Here is a 13440-nt window from a genome sequence, read left to right as displayed (position 1 = left end):
TTAATTCACTGATTTCTGAATCGATAGTGTTGCATTACTATTCAGAAGTAAATGTAATGTAAGCTACTCAAGTGTTATTCTAAAGCATGTAGATTACCAAATGAATTAAAGATTTTTGTCTTCTAAGCTATTCTCTCTTTTCTTAAGAAGCTGTACAGGCTTTAACAGTGACAAGGAATAATCTCTCTTTCAGTTAGGTAAATAAACACATGAAATTATATTGGCTTGAATTCCTTAAAGCTACTTAAAAACTTGACCAAATCAAGAAAAAAAAAATCAATTCCCTCAGAATGAAATCTAATAATATTTTTACATTTTTCTATATTGAGCTTACATGCCAGAATTGACATATTCCATCTGCATGGTAAACAGCACAAGTTTTTCATCCAGATGAAGGACACACGAGAAATTTTACAGTAGATGAAAAAGCAAATCTAGGACTTCTGACCCACCTTTTCATGTTCTTTCTTATGGGAAGATATCCTGCGCAGTGTTTTTCAGCAGACGCTAAGAAATAGGAATTTGTAGCTAGGAACCTATATTTGCAGCATAGAGAATGAAATCTCTGCTACAGCAATTAAGCATTTTCATCTGAATTACAAGTTAGTAGTAATTCACTAGGTAAGGAGGCACTCATGACAGAAGACAATAGCTGTGAAAGAGCTCTGGAATGCTGACATGCTCTGATTTCACACTAATTTAATTGCAATTGAATCAAATTTACCTTCTTTATCCTTGAGGGTATTTAAGTAGGAGAGGAGATTTTCATTAGCTTGCACACAGTACACCTCCCTGGTTTGAATGCCACCTCCACACAGCGCTGTCTGATTTCCTCGCCTCTTGTCCTGTTGGCTAAGGAGAGGATCGACACGGCATTCTGTCCACTCGGTGGTCCGCCAGCCATACCTGCATCAAATTTGGTTAATTGGGTCTTTAGAAATCATGAAGTCATTTTACACAGTATTAAATTATACAAGCTAAAACACCTCAGTAACCTCATTAATTTCCTTAAAGGCCTGAGAACTTGCAATTTCTTGCATTAAATTTCATATTTTATGTGTGTGGAAACTTTTATTGTATTGTTTAATTTTTTAAATCATTACTCTTTAGGAAGACCTTTTCTGTTCAATTTCTGAAACATACCACACACATGAATATTTTATTTGAGAGAAGAAAAACTTGATACACAGAGACATATAGTCCACGTTCAGATAAGTTAACTTTCAAGAATATGACTCTCAGCATTTGTTTAGAGCTAGACAACTTATATAAAAAAAGCCAAAATACCAAAGAAATTTGGATGCTGAGAAATATAAGAGCAAATGAGGGAAGAACCTCACAAATCCACCATCCCCCCCCAAATAACCCAAAACCCTATTGTTATCTTTGGTAGGAGACATAAAAGTTTCTTCTGGATATCAAGGTGAAACTTTAATTGTATTTTTTATTATGACTACAGAAAAATTTTTGAATAAGTTCTTTCTTCCACAGTTAAGAGGAAGATTGTTCTGCAGTACTGAAGCGTCCCTGCTTGGTACTGATGAATGATGAGAATCTGGAAGCTTCCTAATCAGTGAATACAGCAAAGAAGACCTTTGACTCACAGTTAAAACCTCAGTTGGGATTATGAACTGCAAGAAATGCCACAGAATTCCCTACCTAACAAGTATTTTAAGGCTAAATCAAGCAAAGTGCTTCCTAATGTAGCTGGAGATAGGAAAAGATGACATTTCAACTCTAAAATGAAAAATATATACCACAGTCAAAGATGCTTAGCATCAAGTGGCATTTCTCCAGACCCTCTTCTCAGTTTGATAAAGAAAAAGCACAGTTGCGACTTTAATATTAATCTTGATTAGATAAGGATTAAAGAAATCTCTTTAATTGTAAAGTGCTCGCTGTCATTTCTCCTAAACTTTGTTTGCTGCCACTGTCAGCCTCTCCCACTTCCCATTTGGGGCACAGTACTGCCTTTGTTGTGCTGAACACAAGTCTCACTAAAATAGTCTGTTAGCTAACCAGATGTTTATCACCCCTTTCCTGTGTTCAACATTTGGTCTGCAACCAGACAAGAAATTCAGAAAACAATGATTCTAGTAGGGAAAAGATTGCTGACAAAACAATACAGTTAATTTATTTTCATCTTGCCTGAACCTGCGTATGTGCAAATATTGTCTTTTAAAAATTGAAATGAATTAAAAGAAATTATACTTATTATTAATCCTGTATTTAGAGAAGGAACTGGTTACACTACAATGGGAGCTATTTGCAGACTTTGGGCTTTCAAGAACACTGAATAAAACAAGGATAAAGAAAAAAGGTAAAGTCCTACCTATTATTCTTTAGTAATAGTTTGGTTGCTATTCTATTACCAGCCCTGTATGCTTACTTGAAATTGTTCATTTTAGTAACGAAGAACTGAAATGAACCAGCTTACGTAATGCAGGGTGCTACGCCATCTCCTTGAGAAACACATTGCTCTGCTTCTTCTAATTGTGGGCATTCGCTTTCACTGCCGACAGGGAGCTGCTTAATGGTGCGTGATCTTGTACGATTCCCTTTAGGGGTTGTCATGTCAAAGCAGGTTTTGGAGCAGGGGGTCCATTCTGACCACTCTGACACCTGGCACTCCTTTGTGATCACACAGGACTGAAATGTGATGGGCAGCTTTTCCTGTTTGCAGAAGCTGTAATAAGAGAGCATTACAGTTTTTAGCACACATCTCCACAGACAGCCACAAACTCCTACAGCAAAAGCAATGTCAATTGTAACGTGAAAGTCAGTACGTATTTTTAAAGCTGGTAATTTTCAGTCCACATGTGTTTGATCCCAAAAAGTCAGCCAAGAGAGCTTTTGGCGAAAGTGACCCAAACCAGACAAATAAAATTTTCTAAAGTAAAAAATTACCAGTATTGCCATATCTGTGATCAAAATATTGCCATATCTGTGAATAAAATGAAAATATAAATCTTCACACATATATAGAAGTACAACAGAGGAAATACATACGTTTTTCACTTATCTTTTATTTTTAGGTATACTCTTTTTTTTCCTCTTGGAACTATGTTCCAAGTGAGGGAGGATCAAAAACCAAGATAACTAAAGGTGTTTTTGCAGAGAACAAAGTACTCAGTGTCATCTTCTAATTTCCAGACCACAAATGGTTTAAAAACACAATGGCAAACATATTGAATGCTTGGTCACTAATTACTTACTTTGTTAATAGGTGGTAGGTATATTGCCACAGTGATGCCTCATGGTCTAAACAGGGAATGATCTCTGCCCTAAAGTGAGGTCTTCCCTGCTACCCATAGTCTTAATTTCCTGTTCCTTATGAAGGCCATCATTTAATTTCCATTTTCCATATGATTGCTTCATTCACATATTACATAGGTTGTCAGCAAGATTTTCTCCCTCTAAATCACTCGTCATTATGTTATATTCTAAGTAAAAATGAACATTTCTATTTTAAAGTTTGATTCACAATAGAAAAATGAGAAACAGAGAAGGTAAACTACAATTAATTTGAACATAACTTTATTGCTTTAATTTTAATTACAACATAGATTTCTTTTTTTATCATGTCTGGTTTGGAATAAAGATCTGGCTTCTGAAGCAGTTAAACAGACAGGAAAAATATTTACTGGCACTGCAAGTAGCACAATGAAATGCTCTATTCAATACCAGTCCCATAAACTATACAGCAAAGGCTTCTTTTTTTCCTTTTAGAAGAACACAGAATAGTACAGAAAAATGAATATTTACAAGTATTTCATTGCTATACAAAATCTGGCCCTACCCATGTATCCAACATAATTTTGAAGCTTTATTTACAAAATTTTGAAATAGAACTAAGGGTACTTGATGAAACTGAGACTTTAAAAACATAGTAAATGAAAGCATTCTATACACAAGAAACAGACATTCTACATCTTGCTAGTAGAAGATCCTGGCTGTGAAGACAGACAATGTCAGCATGTCTAAAAAGAGGTTGACTAACCTGTGAGCTATATATGGATACTAAAATGACTAAGCAATGAGAGGGTAGCCATCATCCCTAAAAGATTTACTTTGGATATTGGAGAAATACGAAATGAATGGACTGCAAGAGACAGTCAGGTGTCATATTTTTGATCTTTAAATTGCATCTCCCTCTACCATTGCTGAAGACAATAAGGTGGAGACATTGCTGGGCTTGACAAACTCATAGGGGATTAATCAGCAGGAGTTTTCTAATTATGTCATATTCTTATTATGTCAAAGGTAGTGGTGATTGGAAAACCACAACTCATGATAGTCAACTTTTATTTTGCTTTAGGACAGAAATTAAATCCTATTTGTGGTGAAAGGTACACAGAGTTTTTGAGAAAATTGTTCTTTAATAATGGACTTTTTCACCTACATGTAGCCCCATTTGGCATAGGACTATGGTACTGTCAAAATCCATAGATCAGTTTCTGTACCTCTGACAAAACGTATAGACCCATTTATCCCCCAGCAACAGGTTTTAATGACTGGAGAAAAGATACATTCCTTATAGTTTCTAACATGGGTAGTATTTGCAAATTGTTCTGTAGAACAGATGAAGTATCCAAGTTCCCATCCAAGTTCCCATCCAAGTGCCCATCCAAGGCGACACCTCTGAGGGCAGAGTAAACCAACCTCTTCACATGCACTGTGGCTGGGGTTGAGTGTAATTGTAGACATATACTGCCAGGGAACATGCACGAAATTGCCACCACAAAATAGTTTTGGTGATGAGGGAAGAGATCATCTAATGATGCGTAACAGTCCGTGGGCTTTGCATCTGTTTCGAAGCTTATTTGGGAGAAGTGTTACACAAGAAAGGCTAATTATTTCCAGATGTGGGAATAAAGAAGACCCAAACAGAATTGTACCACATTACTAACTCCATTGTTTATTATGATCCTTAACAGAAGAAGACCAATAAAGAATACCTCACTTCAAATACTTATAAAATAAATCAACTTAAAATTAAATATAAAACAAGTATGTTCTTATATCCAGAACGTAAACATTACTAGGGAGAAAAACAAGAGGCAAAGTGAGTTATCCATTTATTTCCTTACTTGCTTATTAAAATCATGCACCACTTGCAGTACCAAATAAACACCACCAAGTAACTGATACTGTAAGTCACCACTACACAACCTCTTTACTGTTATGCATACTGTCATATTATTTTGTGAGAGGGCAGAGATAATTACAATTAGCAAAAGAAGAGCTGCACAAGAAAATTAGCTGCTGTTTCTTCTTTTAACACTTGGTTTTCTTTGAGCAAGTTAGAGAAACAGTGAGAGCTAACTGGAAATGGCCGCTACTAAGAGTTTTCCTTCATATTGCAGATAGCAGAAGAATACGTATTGTACTCTAATCAAGTAAGGAAGGGAAAAATCACGTATTTCAAACTTTATTTTACCAGAAGAAACAAATATTTCTCATACTTTTCAGGGCAAGTGGCTACATATAGAAAGACTAATAATTAAACTTAGTAATACTCTATGGTATAAAAATGCTAACTCTGAAACATTGGCCTGCCTCAGTATATGTGATATTTTAGCTGAGAAGGTTAGTCACATTTCCTTTAAATGTCTTATCCAAGAATTTGGTTCTAAATCAAAACCTGGGAATATGTTTGTTAAACAAAATAGTTCCTTCTGTGTTTGGTACCGAATGCTACAGATTTGTTCTCCAAAAATAACTGAAAGCAAAGCTTACTTTCATGTAAAGCTCTCTGCACTTTTTGATGGATTTGTCGTGTTTAGTCATGCAAAGTTCAGGGGAATCTTCTCACAGGACAAAAGGCAAATGGGCAAGTAACACAACAGAAAAAAAAAATAGACAATATTCATTTCATGATGCCACCCAACTCACTAGAAGTTCTGCATCAAACATCTCCATGCCCTGTGAAATTTGAGTAACGTCTAAGTACATATTGAATGCAAAGTTAACCCTTCAAGAAGCACAGGGATGGCACAAATAAGTCCTCACTATCAATCCATATAGTTGTGCCCAGATAACTGCTTGGAAAGCTCAAAGAAAAGCATGAGTTGTACAAAAATGCTGCTAAAAGTCAACAGAGCAGACTGGATACAAGAAGCAGCAGCATAGGGGTAACATGTAAAGTCTGCAGCTACTGGCTCTCAATCCAGTAAATATATTCAGAGGACAATGCCCTAAGTGTCTCTTTTTTAGCAGAGAAGAAGGAATTATACAAATTGAAGTAAGGCACTGGTTTGAGAAAGTACCGTTTCAGACAACAGTTAGCTATAGCGGGGAAATGAAGCTTAAGGTATAGAAGCATTTAAATGACACGGTGGAAAGAGAAATCAATCCCAAACAAAACAAAACATCACATGGGATGAATGGTCCTTATTGTTATTAAGTCAACATTAAACCTATTCCTGACCTCAAAGACATAGATTAGACAAAAGAAGTAAAGAAAAAGGCAATGCGGGTTCAAAGGACAATCTACAGAACATAATTACTGCTCAACCTCTTCTGAAGATATGTGGTCAAGAATTTGTGTCTACTCACGTTCTGCAGCCTTGTTTTTTTGCTTCTACAGCAATAAATAAAAACTAAATATCACTTAAGAATTAAAGATAGGAAGGTTATGCCCAGGGATTTCCAAGTAATTTATGGGATAATTAAGGCTAAAGACATGGGGAGAACAAAGGTTGACACATCAGCCTGGAGCAAATTACGCTATAGTACCTGTGTACAAATGAGCAAGTTGTGCAGTTGAAAGAAATCTCTTCCATCAAAAATAAGCTTTAAAAGGTGTGAAAAAATTAGATTAGTCAAGAGATAAAAAATTCTTTCTGAGGTATCCTAAAGATTTATTAGAGAATAAAAAGTACTTTTACAATTTTAAAAAATCAGGAAAACCTGATTTTATATGCCAGTGACCTGTGTGAGAGTTCATAATCTCAGTCTCAAAAGTTGTCTTTTAAGCTGTGTAGAAAAGTCATGGAAGAGACCATTGGAATTTCCTCCTCTACAAATACAACTAGAAAAGAAATGGGGTTTTCTGATAAATTTTTGCAATAGATAAAGCTGTGCATACTGCAGGCATGAAGCCAAATCCATGGCAATGCATGACAGTAGGACTGCTCTCTAAATTCATGCAAGATGAATAGAAAAAAATAAATAGGTTTCAAACTAGGCAGTAGGACTCTCTGCTGCATGAACATACTCCATACATAACTTGTACGACTAAGAGATTTTCTGCTTTTGCTGGTGTTTCCTCCATATCGGATTGGACTTGTAGTTAGAAAGAAGAGTTAATGCGAAAAAATGAAGAGCAGCATCAGAAAGGATGAGAGGTTCTAACTATTAATCCATGCAGTCAGAAACCTGCCTTGGCAGTTGCAAATAGAGGGCAAAAATGGAAAGACAGCAAGTACTCAGCCACACTATCCCAAGATATGCTCTGGTTTTCCAGCAAACTATGGCTTACAGACTTTTGGAACACAAGCTGAATCTTTGCACTGAAGAATTTATAGTGTTCACCTCCATGAACTAATATAAATGCGTCCTAAAACCAGGTAAGATTCTGGTACATACATCATCTCAGAAACAATGTATTACACAACTTTTTTACTGACTGATAACTGCAGATAGCTATTTTTGCATTAAAAGTGCTCAGTTAATTTCATTTTCTGGCTTCAGACCTTCCATAACAGTATTCACTTTTTCTGTGGCATTTTTGAGCTTAGAGACTTCTAGAAGCTCTTTCCTTGACTGTCTATTTGTTAGCTCCAAGTGTCCTCTTTCACTTAGTCTTGTTTTATTTGAACACAGTTATATCCTAGAACTACAGATCCTTTCTACTCTATGTGCAACTTTGAGATGAAAACTGGTCTGGATTTGAGGGCTGTTCAAGATTCATGCTGAGGACACTCTTAAATACCTGTACATTACTATGTCGCGACAATCTATAAGTTAATGGAAATAGGAGTCAGAAATACAAGGTATTAAGGCGACACCATTTTGAAGTTTGTGCTTTTCCTGGTACACTTCTTTTTGTGCTCAAATGTAATGGAGCAACAACGTGAGGTTTGTAATTTAAATCTAAAATTGAATGGTGAAGAACACGTCCTTTACAATAAATTCAATTAATTCACTCAGTACTGATATTTAATGAGAACTGCTACTTATTGTTTTTGACCATAACATAAAGTAATTGAGCCCAACTGACAAGGTTAATGCAAGCTAAATAATCTCTTCAATAACTTTTGTCTGCATTATTTTGCCTCTATTCCTTCACAGTTATCAACATTCAACTTGGTTTTCCCATTATCCACGTTCAGCTTTGATTTTCATTAATGAAATTTTCACAGTTACTATTCCTTACTTTCATTCACTATACTCATTCTCACAGAATTCTGATATATTTATTTTTTCTCTAGCTGATTTTCCATTTGATTACATACAGAGATTTCCATTATTCTGAAATGAATAACATGGCTACGGTTCAGGAGATTGATGCCAACATAAACGCTTGGCACTCAGGAGGAACAAAAGACAGGGCTTTGACTCAAAAGGACTTAAATTAAGTTTTTCATTTTTTTAAAATTGAAAACTGTGAATTTTTAATCTTGGATGACTATTTGATGTGGTAGTGGATTATGTCCACAGGGTCTTGGCTCCTGTCCCTCTAGACCTCTTTGTAGGTATACCTATAGATCTGGCCAGCTGCTCCAGTCATGGCACAACTGACCTACCCTCGCCACTGGTGCGGAAACCAGACATCCCCATATCAGAGAGCTCAGCATGGCCAGAGTTATGAACAGACACTCAACAGACATCTATATTGTCAGACTCCACACACAAAACCTAGGGAAAAATGGCTTTCTTCCTCCTCTTGACTCTCTCATACTAAATAGTGTCACAGTGATTAGAAACCACATACCCTTCAAGAACAGGAAGAGCTGTGGAGTCAGAATCTGTTCTATGTGCTGGGGATTTCAACCCCAGCACCTTTTGGGAAGGAACTTCATTATTCTTTTTGCAGTTCTACTTGCATTCTCCAAAGAAAAACAACATAATCCAAGTATGTTTTGAACAAACAAGACTGACTGAATGAATGAATTAAAAACTTTGGAGGAGTGAAGAAGATGCAACCAAAAACTAGGGTATCTGCCTGGAAAAAACACATACTGAAAATTGTAAGAGGAGGTTCAGCAGTTCAGCAGAAAAAGGGAGCTGCTTCTGAAGGTTTCAGATCAAAGGACAATCAGCATGCTAAGGAAATCCAAAATCCTTTAACAGGTTTGGAAAAAGCTTCGTCTAAACACTAAGGAAGAAGTGCAAGGACTACCTGGCAGATAAAAAAAAAAAAAAAAGCCCACAGTGGGCTCCCTCACAGCAGAATAATTTAACCATTTCCTAACCTCAAATTCCTGCACACCATCAGGCATCTCCCACAATAAGCTACATCATCACAAACCATGAGATTTTCTCTTGAATTCTTGCTGATCGCATGAGACATTACTTCATTGAATACCATCAGAAAAATGGTCTTCAACCTTTACCACCAGCCACAACATGAGACTATTGACATACAAGCTCATTTGACCAAACAAACTCGTGTGCAGGAAGACTTGGAACAATAACAAATTACTTGCAGAACACCAAAACTATATGTTAGGTTAGAACTTGAAAACCAAAATTACACACATACACAAATACATGGAAGCAGGCTTGTAAAGACTGCCATTTTTGACTGAAGGAAAAAATAAAACTAGAGGAAGCTTTTGGAAAAGAATCAGAAGGTAAATTTGTGTTTGAAAATAGTGATTGTAAATCCCACTAAAACAAGCCACAAGGCTGGGCAGCATCCTTGCAAGACAACCTACAAGCATGCATGAACATTAGCCCAACTCCCAAAGAATCCTTAAGACAAAGAAAAATAATTTAAAGCGGGAGTTTAATACAAGCATATTTTACTTTTTCCAGTAGAAAGAGTATCAGCAGTTGGCTTAGAATTTTCTTAAGTCTCACTAAATTGTTACAAGGCTAGAGACTGTAAGGAGCAGTTTCCAAAGACCACATCTGCTTCTCATAACTGTAGCCTTACAGTGAAGGAAGGGGTAAAACCTGTACCACACCACTCATTAGCATCACATCCTAGAAAAGATCAGGCTTAAACTGCTGGGGAATCTGACGACCCATGGGCAGACCCACAGCCTAGATGCTCACACCCTTAACAGAACTACCTCACAGAAATAATCTGGTTCGGTCAGAAGGTCAAATCAACCTTTGAAATATAACACCCATATGTGCAGTTTTCTACAGCAACTTTGAATGATCATGGGCAGGAAGCCTGAGGAAACACAGCAGTATTCATGCTGAATACTAATCCTTTGTGTTATCTGGAGTTAAATCCAGATCTTAATATTGCATGAGGAGGGTCTTCTCCTTGCTTTATATTTGACCACCATGGAACCTTAAAAGATACTCAGTATGAGTAAGAGGGATTTTGGAGTTATAGGTACAAGAACCAAGCACAATGTTGTGATGTGTTGCAGCAAGCTATTTATTTTCCATGCAGTATTCTCCTCAGAGTTCATACAGCTTGTTGGATGCATTAACCTCTGAAGTAAAATAATCAAATTAACTCTATGCCATTCTTGGACCACAGGTATAGCTGGATTTTGAGAGAGACTGTGATAAAGTATTTGACCTAAATAAAAAAGGGGGGTTTTCTCATAAATAAAATCAAACTTAAAAAAATTTTATTTAATGTGCAGGTACATTAAATAGACAGCAGGAATAGTAGTTAAGTGATTTAAATCCAGAGCTTAGATAACCCCCATGATCTACTCTGAAGACATAAAATGCCATTTATAAAGTCTAGTAATCCTTGAGAGATCCAGTTTATGGTTGGTACACACTTGTTTCTTTAAGAAAGTCAGTGAAAATACAGTGCCTGTACTTTTCCCTAGTAGAAAATGACGTAGTCCTCATTCATTTTCCATGCAGCTGCACTGTTTAGTATTGGTCATCTTGTACATTGTTCTGAGAAACTGTTAGTACCTCCTGGTATAATGGGCCATTATAATCACACAAACAATGAGGCCACTTCTATTCAATTACAATTTAAATACTGTCACCTAAGTGTTTTTCACAAGACTACTTTCCCATGATCCCTTCACAAGTTTAATTGATTCTGCCAAACAATTTTGAAATAAACAAAACCACTCAGGCTTTCTACACCACAGGAGAAGAAAGAGATTACCTAAACTACCATGTCAAGAGAAAATACATCAGCTAATACAGGCAAAGCAACAAGACATGCTACTGTACCCAAACAAGTGTCAACAACAACAGCTGCTGTGGGGCTGTTCCAGATACCATGAGTGTCTGAGTGCCTGAGGAGACAAGAAAGCATGAACCTTCAGTGAGGGTGCTCTCTTTCACAGTCCAGTGATACAGTGACATGCATGCACATCTCATGCTACAGATAATTTTAAAATTGGCAGAGCAGATTATTTGGCAAGAATCTACAGGGATGACTTATTAAAGCTTTAGGGAGGAATTTCCCTTTGTCAGTGGGAATTTTCATTACATAGCATTAGTCAGCATTTACTTTGACTGAAATAACAGCTAGATTCACAGGGTTATCAGCAATGAAAAAATAAAATGCCAAACTTTGTCAACAAAAATATGCAATATTAATGTTAAGATATAAAGAAATATATAACTGAAAATTATATTGCTACTATTATTTGTGTTTCAGGCATTAGTTTAGCTCTGTTCCCCGTACTGATGCTTAAATTTGGCAATATCACTGGCTTCATCGCAGTCTCCAGCATTTGGAACAAAGTGGTCAGCATTAGGAGGTGAGCCACAGTTTCAGTGAGACTGCTGAAAGTTAGCTCTGAAGTAGCCAGCCCTGCTGTTCTGGGGAGTTGTGACTTCCCATCCTGTGCATCTCCACCCTGAGGGACAAGATGTCCCAGGAGGATGCTCACTTCACATACTCCCATACCATAGCTTTATAAAGCTGATTGAGAAAACAAGGGCATACTCTAAATCCCAATATATGCTTAGCAGTTTATAAAAAAACCAAACAAAACCAAACCACAAAATAAATCTAAAAAAGTAATACATTCTAGTTTGTTCCCTATGGGACTCTTTACAGATTATGATAAAATACAATATAGGATTCCAAAATTTAGAAAAATACTGCTTGATTAATATTTATTTATTTTGTCATATTGAGGTCAATTAACATTATCTGACAATGAGGCAGAAAAGATGCGTAAAAGTACAGTGTAGGAGAATCTTCATTAAAGATCTCAGTGGCTAATTCAATTTACCACTGTGCCACATAATCTCTTACTAGACTGAAGCTAAAAATTCAACACTGCATTCATTCACAGAATTCATTTATTCATTCATAGGATTTATGGCCACAAGAGATTATCAGAATATGGAGTACAATCCTCATTACATTATAGCCTATTATATTTTGCTAAGGAGGACAATACATGTATATGAATAAAAACTATGCGCTAGAAAGGTGTCCAATCTTGATGCTTTGCACAGAAATAGATGAATGTCATACATCTAGATGACAGAACAGCTGTTCACTGTATGAAAGGAGTTAAAATATGGTGTGGAAAAAGAAATTGTTCATTGCTATTTCAATTATTCAGCATGGTGTGCACGTTTCCATCTTAAATCTAGATTTGGGCATGGTGAGTCAAATGTGTAGCAATACTGACAAGACACTGTCAAAACAGCAGCCTCGGTAAGATGATGGAGCAGGTACTTAGAATAGAAAGGAACACCCATTGAATAATATTATGCATATCCACAGAAATTACTGTCTCCACCAAAATCACATTAAAAAACTACAGGGTGCTTCTACTTTCAAATTCGTGGAAATTCTAAAATTACAGTGGAAAATTACAGGAAAGGAATATGTTTGCATCCTGTTTCTCTAGTAATAGTTTACATTTTTATTATCCCAATGCACCTGAAAATTAACCCTGTAGTTTTTAGTTATAAAGAGGTTTTTCATCCAAGATTACTTTCTTCTTCTCTGTTCTCCATTTGTTAACAGAATGTGCTCTAAATAATTCCAAATTAATGAATCAAGATTACTGCATATAGCTCATTATCCAAATTTGTGATATTTACAGGTGCTCTGTAAGTGAACCACTTATGGCTTCTAAATCCTCATAGTATGGTGAGCTTGGAGGCTTCCCCTAAAACACAGCAGTAGAGCTGCCTTTGCAGTAACATAGAAAGCAGGTGCAGACATGCATGCTTTCATTTGGTCCTCAGGTTGCTTATGCTCCTTCGTCTCTACAACCCATCCTCTCTGCATTGCTATTCCCTCACCTTTCTGCAGCCCATCTCCTTGAAGTTACTGCACCTTAACCACTGCCACCTTCACGCACA

At 36.5% G+C, this 13440-nt stretch overlaps 1 protein-coding gene across 8 annotated transcripts in view; it reads right to left on the bottom strand.

Moving 5' to 3' along the window:
* The window catches only part of THSD7A (thrombospondin type 1 domain containing 7A), a 285664-nt gene that overhangs the window by 105008 nt on the left and 167216 nt on the right, over positions 1-13440 (bottom strand). For all 8 annotated transcript variants that reach the window (XM_032111028.1, XM_032111075.1, XM_032111082.1 and 5 more), the window contains 2 exons: positions 2438-2686; positions 725-906 (listed from right to left, as the gene is read on the bottom strand). In XM_032111028.1, coding sequence (XP_031966919.1) covers positions 725-906; positions 2438-2686 — 431 coding nt within the window. The remainder of the gene's footprint in view (positions 1-724; positions 907-2437; positions 2687-13440) is intronic.

This window comes from Corvus moneduloides, chromosome 1, assembly GCF_009650955.1.
Source record: "Corvus moneduloides isolate bCorMon1 chromosome 1, bCorMon1.pri, whole genome shotgun sequence".
NCBI lineage: Eukaryota > Metazoa > Chordata > Aves > Passeriformes > Corvidae > Corvus > Corvus moneduloides.
This window is presented reverse-complemented; position numbering and strand designations above follow the sequence as displayed.